Raw genomic sequence first — 17806 nt, forward strand, 5'->3', positions numbered from 1 at the left:
CCGTGTCTGTTTCATTCAGCTCGATACCCAGGCCGGGCTTACTGCTTCTTGGAGAGCAGGTGTGCAGTGACTGCGCTGGATGAATGAGTCACCCAAACCAAGCAGTCCTGATTTCTCTGGAGTGTGGAGCACATTTGGGAGCATGTTGGGAAGGGAACCCAGCCTATTTGATCCAGTGTAGACAAACTTTAGGCTTCTGAAAAGCCAAAAAGAGGTATTTAGACTTGAATTTATGGGAGTTTAGAATTGGGAAGACTTGACTGGATGAATCATATTGACCCCACTGGGTCGATTCATGATACATGGCCATGGGTGACCAGAACTCTCTCACGTCTAGAAGCATCCCTGGGTAGCTCTATTCAGGCCTGATCCATCTTCCGGGCCCATCAGTGAATGATGAATTTTCCAAGTGCTGCAAGTTAAATGAGACCTCTAAGTCTTACTAGACTGATACTTGTCTTTAAGCTGCCACCATGGTTAATGACTTCTGAGAGTGAGGAATGCCATTGAACTCCCTTCCCTGTTAATATGTCACCATGGGAAGGCAGATTAAGCTCCATTGCATTTTTAAAGGACATTTCAATTTTAATAATTTCAATAACTGTAAATTAAATTATAGATTTATGTTAAAATTTTGTAAAATAAAGAGGGCCTCACAACAATGAGATGGCTGGAAAAATCATTAGAATGACATGGCTGGGGTGATGTATTGCACATGAAATAAGCAATAGACTGCAGTTATAGTGATGAGCCCTATTAAAACAGAAACTTTAATAACATAAAATGCTCACAATTTTATCTCCCTGCTAATTAAAATAGAAGGCAGAGAGCCAAGAGATAAAGAGGCTGAGGTCTTTCAAAGGCTTCTAAAAGTCCAAATTCTCATTCTTGCATCTTCTACACATACACACACACACACACACACACACACACACACACACACACACACACACACAGCAGTTGACTGAAATTCAGGGAAAATTCTGGGAGGCTGCATGAGCATAGTATGGACAGCCCCAAAGTAAGTCCATGTTACATTTCAAGCTTACGGGCTTGAACCTTGGATTTAAATTAGGCCATAGTGGCTTTCTCCTACATTTGAAGAGCGAGTCACTTTGTCAACCTCGAATGACCTGTTATTGACCTCGGCCAAGTCACTGCCCCTTGGGATCTCAGTTACTTTATCTGTAAACAAGGACGTCCATACCTGTCCCTCTCCTAAGGGTGTCTTAGGGGCTCATGTGAACTCATGAGCTGGAAACTGCTTTGCATGAAGTGCCCACAGTCCTGAATCCAGATTCAAGGCCGTCTGCAGTCTGCCTCACATCCTGCTGTTCCCCACCGAGATCCCTGCACAGGCTTGCCGTGGCCTTGCTCTCTCGTTCACACAGTTAGCTGAGCTTGGACACCACCCCTCCTTCCCTCCATCCCCTGGTCTAAAATCTTACCTTCTTTCAAGGTCTCAGGCCTAAAAGGGAATGGGGGTAAGAGTGGGGAAGCCACACCATGCAATGCCCTGCTGACTTTACAGGTTCTTGCCAGGAAGGACTATGAAATCCATGGTCAGTTTCTATGAGCAGACTAGCATTTTACCCTGAAGATTTAGAGTTCAAAAGAAAAACCCAAAAGAAACTGTCTAAAGGCCAGGTTTTGCCCACATTTTTCCAGTAACTTCAAAGTATGTTTCTTTTCAGGCAGAGCTCAGACTGAAATTGTATTGTAGGTCACACATGAATCATACTAATAAAATGACCTTCTTCAAGAATGTCTAAGTGGAATAGCATGTAGCAGCATATTATATTTTCATTGTTTTTCCTGACGCATAAACTAATTGAGGTGCCACGCTTAAGCTCTAATATAATGGACTAAATTCTTGCTAAATTACTCTGTATTGCTGTAGGGAGTGCATTTTGCCTTTCAGAACTCATTAACACAGCCAGTAGACCATCTTAGCCTGTGTTTTGGTTCAAAAGATTGATAATGTTTAGTTGTTGTGTTTTCAAATGGTATTGGAAACTTAAAGATTGGTCTATGTGTAGATCAGGGTCTGGGGCAGGAGTCTTCCAGCTTCATGCCTAGCTATGGATGGACCACTGGGATACTCTGACGTATCTGAAATGTGATTCTCTGGACTCCTAGGATCAACCTCCTCCTAAGAGAACAGCGTGATAGGCAGATGCCTCCATCTGACCACAGAGTAGCTCTGGAGGAGCTTGTTTGTAGTCTACAAGGAAGGTTTCTTCTGATTCCTGCCCCCTGTCTGTCCCCTGCCAGCACTGTGAGATTATTGTTAGTTAACTTGATTGTAAACAGTAGAAAATGACTGTTACCACTAAACAGATGGAATCATTAACTCCCAGCCTTGGGAATGGATAGAGACCAAAGGTTCTCCTGAGCCTGCCTAGCTTTCCTGAATTTCTCAAACTCTCGAAAATGCTCCATAACGGCAGCTACACAACCTGGAAGAGGTATCCCCCAAAGGACCCTAGGTTCCAGAAGACTCCAGTGCTAGTAGCTTGATTAGCTCTTTGGCTGTAAGGTGTCTACACCTCTGGAGAACCAGTGCCCACTGGTCTCCACAAAAGCATCGTCAGGCCTGGGAAAGTCAGTGCATCTGATCCAAGCAGCTAAGATGCCCAGTATAGACAGACTTGCCTGGTGACAGACCACGGCTCAGCAGAGGGGACCCGACTGGGAAGTGGGGGATGGTGGGCACTGTGGGTGGCGGCCAGGAGCCTGAGTCTGGGGTGTCTATGATACCAGCACATCCCTCACCCTTCTGCTCATGTCTTCTGGCTTCCACTTTAAAAGCTCATAGTCCTGTACAGTTTTTGTGTCTGTTTTGCGGGGAATCATGTGCCAAGGTCACACTCCCTTTGCAACAGACCCATGGGGGTCCATGTCTCCCACTTTCCTGTACCACCTGCTCACTGCCCTTGAGCAATAAAATATGCCCAAAACCTGTGGAAGAAAGGCAGTTCATGAAATCAATGTACTCTGTGTCAGCACTGAAATATGCCGTAAAGATTAGCCATCTAAATTTGATTTTCTGAAAGTATTGATAAGAAAACACCTTATTTATACTTCAGTGTTGGTCCAAGTCACAAAAAGTAAATAACCTAGATAGATGTCTGATATGTTTCTTATTATTCTTAAATTCTTTTTGCCAGCTTGGTAAACAAATAAATCATGGGTGCCTGTCTCCAAAGTTGTCGTGCTTCCTTCCTTTTTTTTCCGCCTCTTTTGTCCTTCCCCCCATCCCAGCCCTTTTCCTCTTGTCCTCCCCTAGACAGCCCCCTCTCTCTCTCTGTGGGCCCCTTTCCCAGCCTCTTCTCTTTCGCTTGATCACTCACTGTCAGACAGACCCTCTCCAAGGCCCCCTCTGGCTCCGCCATCCCATCTCAGTTCTGGTTTGCAATCGTATTGAAAGAAGATTTCGTTTAATCTGACTTTCCTCCTCCAACTATCCGAGTCAGGGCCGTAATGTTGTGCAACCCTAGGGGGTGCTTTTGCTGTTCTCAGTGGCCCTGATGCAGGGCATTTGACAAAGCGAAGACTCAGGTGTGTCACTGTCTACCAAGTAAGAAGTGCAGGCCTTCTGTGGTCCCTGACGTGCTAGAGATTTAAATATGCCTGCTTTTATTTCTTTTTATAATGGAGAAAATGTCCTGTGAAAGTCAGAAACAAATTAGATATTGGACTTCACGAATCTTTTTGCCACTTTGCCCTTCTGACCTGGATAAGTCACTTAAACTCCTAATATCCTTCAATTTTTGCAGCGCTCTTTTATAAAGTGTGCTGACCTGGGGAGATATAGCTTAACACCTGGACTTATTTTTTACATCCTGGGAGGGCTAGGGTGACTTTTGGGTCAATGACAAGGGATCGCTTTGACAGGGGCATTTTCATTTTCTCCGTCCAGCCACAGATGCTGTGGAAAACACTGTGAGACAGGCAATAAAAATTACTAATACGAATCTGTGTTGCTAGGTAAGTATGTACAGCAGAGTTGTAGTGCACTGGCTAAGCGTAGATTTGAGTGTAAATCTCCACGGGAAACTTCTTTATTGGAAGGCTAGTGATAAACTTGACTCATCAAACACCAGTAATATTGGGAGGTAGATTTCATGAGTGAAGAAGAGTTCAGACTAAAGGACCAAAGGACCAACGCTTATCCCAGTGTTAAAGCTAATCAGTGGTTGTGTTCAGATATGAAATACCATACAGTGCTGGCACGGAGCAGACCACAGCTGTGCACACAGGAGGGCTGAATCTCACAGACGTGGCATGAAGCCGAGGAAGCCAGACACAAGCGTGTATCCCAAACGATTCCACTCACCTGAAGTTCAAAAACTGGCAAATCAAATCTAGAAATCAGAAAAGCGGTCGCCCTTGAGGGATGATTCTTACTGCAGGAGGGAGTATGAGGAGGGCTGCCTGCAAGCTGGAAGTGTTGTATTATTTATATCTAGATGGTGATCGCATAGATATATTAATTTCTGAAAATGTGTTCAACTGTATACTTGTGGTGTGTGGTTTTCTGTGCATATACTTCAATTCAGAAAAGATAACTAACTAAAATCAGCAAGGTTTCTTCTCAGCACTTTTCCTAAGCTTGGCGATGTTCCAGGGATGATAGGGGGCTTCAGAGAAGAATGAGATACTGTCTGTGACCTTAAGAACCTTCTAGAATTTTAGTTCTATCTTGTGTGCCCAGCTGTAGCCCCAGTTGTGTGGACTTTTCATTCGTCAGAATTTGTTCAGCCCATTTTAAGCATGTGGCTCTGCACGTGGCCACCCAAGGTCATGCCTCACCCCAGCAGACTTTAGGGCACTTTGAGAACGCTTCCTAATTAAATCATTTCTTTGCTCCAAGGAAGCAGGCTTTGTAAAGGAAGCGAAAGCTGCCTAATTCTCCTTAAGCAGAAATTTGTTTTGCAAAGAGAAAACTCTTCTGTAATGTTTAGGATTAGTCAAATCAGATCACTCTATCTGGAGTTTTTATCAAACTACACTAATGAGTTTACTTAAAGAAAAAGACATTACCTGGCAGTTGATGTATTGTTCTCTTTTTATGGTGGTGCTCTGGCAGGGAGGGTGTCTCCAATACTTCCTCTTTTCCTTTCATTTATATTTTTAACTTTCACTTCTCATTGTACCCGTTGGGTTTTATTGGCCCTTTAAAGGGACGCTACTTTGTGTACTAATTATGACAAATGCTGGTATAACATCTGCTCCCAGATTTAAATTGCCTTCCAGTCTGTCAGAGTTCATCTTGAAGGCAACTTTGTTGTAAACATCAGTCTGCCTGTCAGTGCAGCCTGTGGGAGACCCGAAGCCGGATCCCACAGGAGCTACCTGAGACGATGCCTTTGCAGCGAGCCTTGCTCTATCCCTGCATTAAACGTGAAAGGAGTAGCAGCTCCAAGCACAAGTCAGCAAGCTCTGCGTCTCCCATTGTCTAAATCATCTCACCCTTGATCTTCCCCCAACAATCAGTTGTGCACATGTGTTTCCTCACGAGCGTTGGCTGGTTGAGTGTAGTCTACGATATATACTGGTTACCCTGTTTGATGCAATTCAAGTCCCTTTGAAGTTGATATTCTCAGAGTCCCTTCCCCCAGAAAAGTGGAAGTCAAGTCTCTGTTGGCCTCTCTGAGGAAAATAAGTACTAAGATTAAGATCCTCATTTTTCAGCAGTTGATTTTCGTGACTTCTTACCTACACCTAATTTCAATTTCAGGATCGTTTTCTGAGAGGGTACCATGAGACCAGTCAGTCAGGGATACTGAACAAGAAAAAGCGTCTGAGTTGAGAACACTTGCTTTCAAGTCTTCTCTCTAGATTGTTAGCCTTGCTCACCTTTCCCGGCAATAGCTTCCTTACCAGGAACTGGGTGATACCAGAAGAAGATGTGATTCCAGGCAAAGTGTAAGGATAGCATAAAGTTAGGTGAAACTTTTGAAGGGGGTGCAAATGTTTATCTTGATTTGATGGTGGTTTCACACGAGTCAGCACTCATGAAGTTATACATTTAAAGAACATACAGTTTATCTGGCTGGGCACGGTGGCTCATGCCTGTAACCCAGCATTTTGGGAGGCCAAGGCAGCCGGATCATTTGAGGTCAGGAGCTCAAGACCAGCCTGACCAATATGGTGAAACCCCATCTGTACTAAAAATACAAAAAAAGAAAAAAATTAGCCAGGCATGGTGGCACATGCCTGTAGTCCTAGCTACTCAGAAGGCTGAAGCAGGAGAATTGCTTGAACACAGGAGACAGAGATTGCAGTGAGCCGATATCACGCCACTGCACTCTAGCCTGGGAAACAGAGCGAGGCTGCGTCTAAAAATATATATATATGTACAGTTTATCATGCATCGGTTTTACTTCCATTAAGTGTAAAACATTGGATTAGAAGATTTTTAGAAACTTTAAGTTATTTTACAAGTTTTGTTGTTAGTAGTCCTTGTTAATATTTTGAAGGAGAATTAACAAATTCTCCTTGAGTAGAATGTCTCCTTTCAGAAATTTCAGGTTGGCAATTCATGGAGGTAGCTAAATTCTACTTCCTCTTCTCAGCTGTGGCGTTGTTGACATTTTGACCGATAATTCTTTGTCAGAGGGGCTGTCCCGTGGGTTGGAGGATGTTAGCAGCCTCCCTGGCCAGCATCCACCAGTTGCACTGCCTGCGCACACCCATGTGACACTCAGCACTGTCACAAACACTGCTGAACACCCTGTGGGGCAGAAGTGCCCCTTTTTGGGAACTACTGCTCCAGGCTTAGGCCGCGTTACTTAGATTTTGTTGTTGTTGTTACGCAGAGTCCAGAATTATTATGTTTAATTCCTAAGATTGTGCCAGGGTTGTTTGTGTTTTTTAAGCACACTGAGCCGATAATAAAGGCTTGGGTCTAACTCCTTCCCTCCAGCCCGTTTTCTATTATAGGTGAGATTTGCCTGGCCTAAAATATATTGACTATTCTTGTGTGCCCTCTTTTCCTTTAACACATCCCTCCAGCTCCCACGTCTGATTTTATCCCCAGTTCCCAGGGCCTAGTCTCACACATGCTTTGCTTTCTCAGTGCCAAAAGCGGCAGATAATGTTGCAACAAACATGTGCAGCAGGGGTCTGCAGCAATCAATCTTAGTAAGGATTCCTTTTTGTTGATGATTATAGGATTTGCAAAAAGATCTGTAAATTTCAGTGCTTGGAACTGACCCTCTTGTCCCCAGTATTTCTTTCCCTTTATTTTATAAGAAGGATTCAAAGCAGATCCTGACCATGCAGTTTCAAAATACTAATAAGCAGCACATTTAACCTTGTACAGGTGGCCAGCCCTTTTTTTTTTCCTTTTAATCGCCTTTCTATTTAATGAGTAACTTGGCGGGGGGTGGCAGGGGACAGGGAAATGACTTTGTTAAATAAGAGATGAATTAGTGACACTGTGGCTGAGAGGCACATCCCCCGTGCCTGGCACCCTTGGTATTTCCCTGGGCATTGTCTGCCGTAGACCTGAGGCAGCGCTGCCCTGAATCCGCAATCAGTGCTGAGCCAAAGATATTTCTCCTGTGCATATGTGTTTTGTGACTCCGTCTTCTCTGGTTGGTCTGATGATAGCTGAGACAGTGGAGGACGTTCCTCACTCTCTGGCTTTAATGCCAATGATAGCACTTTCCAGGTATATGGGAAGTTGTTTCTGGACATTTCTTCTCCTCTACTCCATCCAATAATATCTTGACTGTGTTCTTTTTTATTGATTGAGTGAATGAATGATTGATTGGGACAGGGTCTTGCTCTATCACCCAGGCAGGAGTGCAGTGGCACAATCACAGCTCACTGCAGCCTCAACCTCCTGGGCTCAAGTGATCCTCCCACCTCAGTGTACCACCGTGCCGGCTAATTTCTATATTATTTGTAGAGATGAGGTTTCTCCATGTTGCCTGGACTGGTCACAAACTCCTGAGCTCAAGCGATCCACCCGCCTTGGCTTCCCAATTGACTGTGTTCTTAACTCTTGTCTTTTCCACAGAAATACCTCAGGGACTTTTTCAGCATGATGCTCCAGTCCGCAACATCTCCCCTCCACATCAACAAAGTGGGGCTGACTCTCTCGAAACATACGATTTGTGAGTTTTCACCATTCTTCAAGAAAGGTGTCTTTGACTACAGCAGCCACGGGACGGGGTAGAGCCAGGGTTGACAGAGGAACCCCCAAAGCAGTGCCTTCTCATCGAAGCAGGCTCCGATGCAGGGCAGCTCCCCATGCGAGGATCCGGGTCTGCCTCCTCCTGCTGAAGGCAGACGTGCAGCAGCAGGCCCGGGCCACCTCTCATTTTCATATCTAGTGCCTGAGTTTGGGGATGGGATGCTTTGCCTGCTGATGTGACCCTGACAGGCATTCGTTACTATTCCATTGCGGTTGAACGTGGCCTTTTCCTACAGAGCTTCCTTCTCACTGCACAGCGAACTTCGTCCCCTGTGGCAAGATAGATGGCTTGGCCATCGTGGGCTCCCTGAGCCAAGCCAGCCTGGGACCTCCCAAAATGGGTGGCTTGTCAGACCACCCTTAAATGACTTCCATCTGGTTTCCTGTCTCACGAAAATGTACTCATATTTTTTATATTCCTTCCATGTGGCTGGCTGTATTCCAAGAAAAGCATTTTAAATTATTTTATTGTATTTTTTTTTCCCTCATTTGAATCAGAAGTTTTATATAAAACCTAAACACTGATGTTTACACAGAATTTCATATTCTGCAAAAGGGATTTTTGATCCAATCATGACCAGAGTCTTCCATGCTTGACAAATTGGACGTAGACAACATCACTTAAAATTTCTATAAATCCCTACAAATAGGATATTTATTTAACCTTGAATATTCAAGAACGTTCTCCCAAATCTAAATGGCTACTACTGTGCATTCTGGAGCTTTTTCTGCTAAACACAAAATGAACTCAAAGCTAAAGGCATAATTTTAAGTATTATTTCATTCACATTTTTTTTGTTACAGAATCTACTGGATCTTTAGCTGGAAAACTAGAATATAGCAGTTTATTGATGCTACCTTAAATTACTCAGGACTTAATGTAGCATTGCACTTCTGTCTACAGTAAAAGTGCTTTGTTTTACTAAAGACAAAAAATGTGAATGGAAAAGTATGTATGTGGGATGTACTCAAATGTATATAATTCTGTCTGTAGATTTACATATGTACACATTCTGTACAATAGTTCCATCAAAATATGTAATCATACCAAATTTCGTTAAATGTATTTGCTTTTTCAAAATTTAAATTGAGCTGCTATCAATATTAAATGAAGTTATGGCATCTACCCTGTAGCTCAGTTTATTTTAAGTCTGTGACATGATCATTCATACTAGTCTGTTTAAACTTTGATCTAATGTGCTTGGAAAGATACATAATGTATAACTTAGCATTTGTGTTACAGAAGATGCAGTGATAATAATGACTGAAGTCATAAAGGAATGGTTAACAGAACCTGTTTGCATTCAGACTTCTAGAGTATGCCTTCACAACAAAGTTCTCCAACCCTAAAAAATATGTGTAAACATGCAGTTATCCCTATACGGAGGAAAACTATTGCACTAATTAAATATCATAGTTTAATGTGAAAAAAGTGATATTTTTGCTGCAGAAGGACCTGCTTTTGTCTGCAGTTGTGATTACAGCCATAGGTTTAGGAGCAATTACAACCAGATAATTTCAAACTAGAGATTAAGGGATAAGAGCTGAGTAGATAATAATTAACCATAGGTCATTTATTTAAGAGGAGTCTTAAGCACTATCCCTCATTTGCTGAGTAAACTAAATGGTTTTTCTTCAAACTGACCAGATAATCCATCTCTTGGCCTTTGAGGCCGGTTTTGGAGACTAGGCTCCTGGCAAGCATTTTGTTAAAATCACACAATGGCTTGGCAAGAATAAATAGACATATGTTTGTAAGAAGTGCAGGAATCAGAAGATCCTTCTAATCCTCACTTTAACGACAGTTGAGTCTAGAGTTTGAGTACTAATAGCAAGCTCTGGCTAAAGCCGGCTCTAACATGGAAGTCGTTTTGCCTCTCTAGGCCTCAGTCTCCCCGTCTGAAAATGAAGCTGTGGCCCTGGATGGTCTCTGGAGTTTCATTCCAGCCCATTGTTACAGCAGAGGAATAAGCCATTTCATTCGGACTCATTACAGGCCCTGTGTGTGGACGTGAAGTACATTCTTCCAATCTGATTTAAAGGCAGCTGGTTCTGAATAAAACATGAGGGAAAGCTGAAAAGCAAATGAAAAGTCACATCTAAACAAATAACAGAATTCCTTTCTGGAGTGAAGATAAGACAAATGACAGAGTTAGGATAACAAATGGAAACTCCATTGATTTGGACTAATTTAAAAGAGTAAAAGAAAATTAGCAAATGGAGATTTTATTACTTTGAAGCCATCAAATAACAAAGTAATGCCAAGCTGACCACTTTAGGCAATTCAGATTGAGTGCCATGAACATAAATAGTTTTTCAGTCAGTTGGACAAATCTAAGGAATTTAAACAGAATTTTTTATTTAAGTAGTTTTGGCATTCCCTCCTAGGTCTTGCTTGCATGATGAATATGTGTACCACATTTGTTTATAATCACTGGTATGGTAATCTTCCGCCCAGTTCCCACTCAGACCTTGCTATTGCTGAGTTAGAAAGATTCAGATTTGACCCTGTGATTAATTTTGGCGTATGAATAGAGAGTAACAGAGTCATACCGGCTTCCCCAAGGACTGGCATCTAGAAGATTCTACGGCTTATAATAGGAGAATGCCTTGAAGATACATACACAAACAGGGTATCCCACCCCAGAGCCACTTGTATTTACATTTTTATGCAGAAAGAGCATTTTGGCCCAATTTGGTCCCTGATCTACTCAGAGCCATAGGCAGCCTACGTGTGCAAGTCTGGGCAGAAGCAGCCAAAAGCTTTCACGGCGGAGGCCCCTCGGGGAGCAGCTGTGGTGCAGGTCACGTTGGTGTTCTAGATTGAATTTTAAAGACACGATTTTTTTTTTTCTGGACACATCTCCTGCAGCACATAACCGCGAGACCCCACTTCCTCAGGTGGGCACTCAGAGATGGGGAGCTGTGTGCTAAGGGGATATGGCTCCTTACCAATATTCTGAGCCTGCCACAAGGCTTGCCTCGCCCCCTCAGAGAGAATGTGCATAGCAATTCAGGCCTGACATGCTTCAAACAGTAGCATTAGGTTTTCAAGTACACTCTCGTTTATAAATGCCTAAAATGTTGCCTTGATTAAAATGTTGCCTTGAGGTGTCATTAGTTGACAGTTGAACACCTCTGCCACAGGAGACCCTGCTCCTCCCTTAAGTTTACACACCTATAGGAGGGGTTCAGATCCAGTTTTATCTGAACGGTCTTTCTTTTTTATGTTAAATAGAAGAAGGGGAGTAGAAAAGTTAGGCAAAATAAATTCATGGCAAAATTAGCTGGGAGCTGGGAGGGACAAGGACAGTGAGATGGCAAAATTAACTGCTTTAGTTTTACTCCGCTTATCATGACAGGTGATTTATATTTTGGGAAAACTAATTAAAGACCATTACTCTGCGGAGACTCATTCTTGACAAGTTAAACCTTGTATATTCCTCCTTTCCAAAACAGACTCTTTTCACATACGAGAAGACCTGGCTGTTGACTTTCTTGGTTTTTGGGTTTTGTTTGTTATTTGTTTTTGTTTTTCTGAGACTGCTTTTGCTGATGACAATTCATTGGATGGGAAATGATTTTGTAGTACTCAATTTTGAACTTTGCACCTAGGGAATTATTTCCAAATTGAAAAAAAAATCATCCATTATTACAGATTTCTGAAGCATCCTATTTCAAACTGACCTGTAGTGGTAGCTTTGAGTTAGGGGGTGTTGTCAGTGTTGCCCAGGGTGTTCCCCTGAGAATGACGATTTGGGATCCAGTAGAACACTGTTAAACTTTAAAATGGTAGAAGGGACAAAAAGGCAGTTGACTGAACTGAAGGAGCTGGAGGATGTGAGTTCATCCTTGTTACCTGCAAATAGCACATTCATGCACTTATGATCCTGGAACTCCGGGCACTAGGCTCTGGTACATCTTCCAAGGTTACCCCATGCCTTTCTAGAAAACTCTCCTGAGTGTCTCTTGCGAAATTGACTAATTGCAAAACATCCTTTCTTTGACTATCCTCATTTGAAATATACTCTTTTATTTGAAAAGGAAATAATGAGGGTTTTTCCTAAGGCTTACCTTTAACACTGGGAATTTGAAGTTTATTGACTTGGTTTTGCCCCTCTTCATGGCTGGAAAGGCAGATTCTTGCCCATTCAGAGAGAGACAAATGGATATATTTGCAAAAAGGTGGACAAGCCATCTTTCTCTAAGCACTGAAGATGGGGAAGTGCACGAGGTACAAAATGGGAAATGCATAAAGGAAAATGCAAAAAGTTCCATAAGATTAAAACATAGGAAATGGTTTGGTAGCATCAAGACGTATCACCAGAAAGAGGGAAGCCTTTCTCTAGAGTTTAAATCCAGTGGGGGTTGGTGGGGGTGGGGGGATGTGTAAAATATAATTAAAGATCATTGCCTGAAAACAGAATTCATTTCCTCAAATTCTCTTCTACAATTAATATTTGCAGAAGTGTTTGTGTCTTTCCAGTAGCACTTACGGTTGTGCCTGAGAGCATCTCACTGGAGAACAGCCTCGGGGTTTGCTATTCCTGCGACTCCAGCGTTCCTTCCCACTCTTGCAGAAGGAAGGAAGGAGGGCTGGCTACAACTGCTTTGTCAAAGCTGCCAGGACTATCTCCAGAGAAAAGAACCACAGAGAACAATAAGAAACACCAGATTGTGGTAATTAAGGGTTTTTAAAAAAATATTTGCACTTTGGTTGATTATTCTAAACTCCATTAGCTTTTCTCCTAAAAACAAGCTAGAAGCCATGGGAAAGGAGTGGGGTGGGCTCCCATCACAAATGGCTTTTTGGTGTAGTACTTGAAGTTTGATTTCAAGGACATAAGAACAGTTGACCCACAGGGGGTGCAAGTCTTCAGCTGCAGAGTGATTAAAATACTGGCTACTTATCCCTTACAAGTGAATGGGAAAGGCTATGTTTACATTTATGAAGGGTTTTCAGTGCCTTCTCCGAGAGCAACAGTCTCTCAGCACATCTGTGTGTACTTGTTTTTAGCAAAGAATTTCTGGTCAAAGAGTACAGCATTCCCTTGAGGGTTTGGGGCATGGAGTGTTCCTTCAGACTTCTTATCCAAAGAGCTTGGATGAGTTGGGCATTGGAAGAGTTGCCCATGTGTGCAGCTCTGCTCTGAAGACACTGGTGCCAGCCAAGGTCTCTCCCACACAGCTCAAGCCTGCTGCCCAGCATGGGTCCTCATCTCATGAGCATACACAGTGTGCCATTCTTCCCTGCCTGCCACCCCCATGGCCCCTCTCTCACTCTGTACCCCTTGGGGGCTGGGGGCTGGCAGGGACAAGGACAGTGAGATGTCCAAGGTATTTGAAGTTGGCCTGAGAAAATTCATAAGGAATGGAGGACGCTTGCCCTGCTTGAAGCCACCTGTGTAGATCTGTGTCATGGACGCCTCCCAGCCCCTCCTCCTGCAGTGGAAGAGGGAAAGGAACTCTGACCGTTCGTGCAGATCCACTGGCCACCTAGTTGAGAAGGAGCATGGCACAGAGAATGCACAGCAAGCTGGCTGTGTCCTTCTTACTCCTTGTTTGAGAAGAGTTGGCTCCTCATCGGAGCCCTGCAATCCACCGTTCAGTCAACGAACACACATTCATGAGCATCTTCTATATCCTGGCCCAGGGCCCAGTGCTGTACACACAGTGGTGGGCAACATGGGCATCATGGCCACAGGTTCTCCCTCTGGGAGCTCCCATTCCACTCAAGATGTGGACTAATAATTGCACAACTGTATGACTGCAAATTGTGATACGTGTTTTGATAGAAAAGTCAAGGATGCTAGGGAGCAGGTGCTAGAGAAACTGTCTAGTCTGGGAAGCTCAGAGGCTCCCTGGCAAGCCACATTTGGGCTGAGACCTAAGAGACGAGAAGTGAGTGCCAGAGACATCACCCCAGATTGAGAAAAGACCTTGCACAGCGGAAACCGCCCACCCTGGCTATGACATGAAGAGACCGACAGGAGAGGGTGGGATTGGAGAGGCAGGTAGAGGCCAGATTAAAGGGCACCTGAAAGCTTGCTGACCAGAGTTTTGTAAAGGGTATTATGTTTTCCCATCAGCTACCACTGTTTCAGGATATTCCTAGAGAAGGAAAGATAAGGGCACATGACCACCGAGACTCAGCATTCAAACTCACCCGTAATAGCAAGAAAAACAGGCTTCCAACATAAATATTAACAACACAAGGACAAGATCAGAGTGGAGAATGCTGTTCTGCGCCATGCAGGGGGTGGCTGTTCTGCCCTTTTCCTTTGACCTTTGGTGTGTCTGGAGTTCTGAGATTTCAGAGCCTCTTGCCATGGAGAAGCATGATCTCCTCACACCCTCAGATGCCCAGCCACAGTGTGTCCAACTTATGTAGTGCAGCAGCCAGCAGGCCCAAGTAAAGTTTCTGTCCTGTCTTTGGGCTCCTACCTAATCCTTGCTTTGTGAACAGAAGACAAAAAGCCCCATGCAGGCACAGCTGTGACAAAGCTATGTACTTTCCATGGGGCTCAGTTTATGGCTTAGACCAGCGATTGCACAGGAGCATTGTGTCCTTAAGCCCAGGGATGCCTAGGCATCAAATAATCTGTGTACCTTCTGGGCCTCAACATAATCATCTCTGCCTCACCCATAAATGAAAAGATTATTTTTAGATTAAACAGGATGTCCTATAAATTCATGTTAATATGATGTGTCTGTGTGGGGCCATCAGAAATGGGTTGCTCAATCCATGTCTTGCATTTACAGAGAACCCCTTTGCTGGAATAGAACACAAAAGCTCAGCCACCCTGAGTGTGTGGTTCAGTGAAGCAGTAGCAGGTCAGTTTCTATGGAACACATGGCTGATAGGCTGATACTGAAACTGGCCCAATGGTCCCATAGAACTGATGTTTATGTTTTCTTTGAATAAACAGAAAATGATCCTCCCACAGTTAAAACTTGAGAAAGTTACATTTGTCTTATCTGAGTTCCTTTCTCAGGAAACCAACCATCAGGCCTCCCAGATGGCATCAAGGAGCTGGACTTCACCAGATTACCACATCTGGATCAGGAGACGTAGACCCCTCACCTAGTCTGACTACCCAAGTGATCACCTGCTTCCTGTTGAACAACTCCTCTTTGTTACCCTGCCCTAACTTCTGTTTCATGGTTACATTTCTTCCCTGCTATATAAACCCCTAATTTTAGTCAGTCAGGGAGATGGATTTGAGACCGATCTCCCATTTCCTCTGCTGAAGCATCCAATTAAAGCCTTCTTCCCTGGCAGTACTCATCTCAGTGATTGGCTTTCTGCGCAGCAAGCAACAGGACCTAGACCAAAACCCTGGCATTTCAGTAACGATGCTCCTAACCTAGGGCCTCCAGAAAATGTCGGCATGGTCCAGTTTGTATAAATTCAATGCTGTTACTCAAAAGGACAATTGTACTTAATGTATTAATTCACTGGAACAGTTGGTGAACTAACTTCTCAGTTTGGTGCAAGCAGAAAAGGTCCTCTTAGTCCCTCCCAATGGCATCATCACCAGTGGGGGACAGACCGCCACTGGCCATGGCTGCAGCGAGTGACAGCATCCCACAAAAGCAAGAGGCCCTGAGGGGCCAGGACACATCTCAGGTGAGGAGAAGTTGCAGCAGGATGGGGGTGGCGGGGCGTGCTCAGGCGGGGAGAGGGGTGCCTAGCTTCACTGCAACCTCTGTGTCTCCCAAACAGCCACATGCCTTCTCCTTGAGGCTGATAATGCTCACAGCTATTCCGCCTCAAAGGCCTTCTTTCTCAGAGTGTGTGCTAAAGCAAGAGTTTATTTTGGTGCAAATAAAGATCCTTCAAAGGTAGTCTCTCTGAGTCGCTCTTGCCCAGGGACACATCTGTTGAAGTTAAAAGCTGGAAGAAGGAGGAGCTGGACTCCATAGGGCTTTCCAACTGCACGTGATGCTACTTTTTGACATCAGGTAAGATGCCACACCATCTCCACATGCCACTTTCTTACACACGGGATGTGACCTTGATGAGCTGGGCAGGGGTCCTGATGATGGTTAGGGGTGGCAAAAGCCCTGTTAGTTTTCCAGAAAACCACAACCATTCTTCCACCAGTGGCCAAGCCTCTCCTTGCATGTTCGAATCAGGGGGAAAGTCTCCATCTGTTCTAGCAAATCTGATGGTAAAGCAGTAACCACTGCAGATGAGGAATGGGCTACAGCCCCTGAGGACCCCAAAGAGCACAACTTTAGCATGTTGTTTTATACCTCCAGGGAGTCTGCACTTCTCAGAGTGACCAAGACAGGAGGACCAGTTATTTCTTGCATTTTTTCCTCTGTCTGTGGCGGGGCAGCAATTATATCACTTGTACTGGTTCGTGAGACATTGTCCAAGCTCCCAGTAAAAGCACAGGTCATGAGCAGGACAGTATTGCACCTGGCTGGAACAAAAGAATGTCAGAGCTGGAAGGAGCCTTGAAAACAATCTGGACTCGGGGGCCACTCGGGGGCTAGACAGACATGATAGATGTGAATGGAGAAGACACGCTCCACCAAAAGAAATTCAGGTTGCAAAATGAAAGTGTCCACCAGGCCTCGGCTGTCATAGACACAGCCTGCACTCTGCCCATGGCTACCATTCACAATCTAATGAAAAACGATCTGTAAAGGTAAAACCGTTTGAAGGAGGTTCTGACTTACCCAAGTGACAAAGCTAATTGGGACCTGAGTCCCAACATTCTGTGTTAACTGCAGGCTCCCTGCCGCTGCCTGGATTAGAGAAAAACACTGACTGCATCAGTCATGGGTGAGGCAGGAAGTAGAAGTCACACCAGTTATTTTCATAAACAGAATTTAAAATAATTACAGTTAACAGAAAAGGGGAAAAAAATACGAGAGCTCCAAGTTGTCACAGAGGTTATAACTATGGAAAGCAGCTGCCTCCCTTGGGGCTGGGGGAGCATGGAATTATTAATATGCAGAAGCATGGAGGAAAAGCCCCCACAGTGCTGAAACTCACCCCCAGGAGGAGGGGACATCAGCCACTGGTGCTGGTGTCTCTGAGCTGAAGGAGGGGTCTTGTGGGGCTGGGACCACAGCCCCTGAGGGGGTGTGCTGGCATCTATGAGGGTCAGGGCACAATGAAGCTTGTTGGCAAATGGGAAAATTGCAACTGGACCCAGCTGCTGCTCCTGGCAGGCACTTGCACTGCCTGGGGGAAGAAGTGTGGCTGAGATGATGCTGACAAGAACAGGAAGTGATCTCCTGAGGAAAAGGAAGCAGGCAGGAAGTGCTGCTGGGGGCTGCTCACGGGAACAGGTAACAAATACAAAGGAGCAGGTCCCTTCTCCCTCCTCCAGCCCTGTGCGCTTCCTCGAGTGCCTGTCTTGGCAGAGCCTACTAGGGAGCATGTGGCAAAGCAAGAATCAGGTTTACAGGTCCCAGCCCCAGCATCCCATAGCAGAGGAGAGAAGGGTGGGTTCGAAGCTGGAAAATACGAGCTTACTAATTGGCACGCTGAGCTTTTGCTTCGGTTGAAGCTGAGACTAACCCTCATCAGCTCTGTTACTCCAGGAGAACAACCTGGAAGCTGTAACCCTCCAAGCC

At 44.5% G+C, this 17806-nt stretch overlaps 1 protein-coding gene across 4 annotated transcripts in view; it reads left to right on the forward strand.

Annotated features, from left to right (window-relative positions):
• The window catches only part of KIF16B (kinesin family member 16B), a 300381-nt gene extending 291046 nt beyond the window's left edge, over positions 1-9335 (forward strand). For all 4 annotated transcript variants that reach the window (XM_064377627.1, XM_064377706.1, XM_064377592.1 and 1 more), the window contains one exon: positions 8033-9335. In XM_064377627.1, the coding sequence (XP_064233697.1) occupies positions 8033-8191 (159 nt within the window). In that variant the 3' untranslated portion in view covers positions 8192-9335. The remainder of the gene's footprint in view (positions 1-8032) is intronic.
• Positions 9336-17806: the final 8471 nt, after the last annotated feature.

Source organism: Aotus nancymaae, unplaced genomic scaffold, assembly GCF_030222135.1.
Source record: "Aotus nancymaae isolate 86718 unplaced genomic scaffold, 86718_ANA_hifiasm-v0.15.2.pri h1tg000001l, whole genome shotgun sequence".
Classification (NCBI taxonomy): domain Eukaryota; kingdom Metazoa; phylum Chordata; class Mammalia; order Primates; family Aotidae; genus Aotus; species Aotus nancymaae.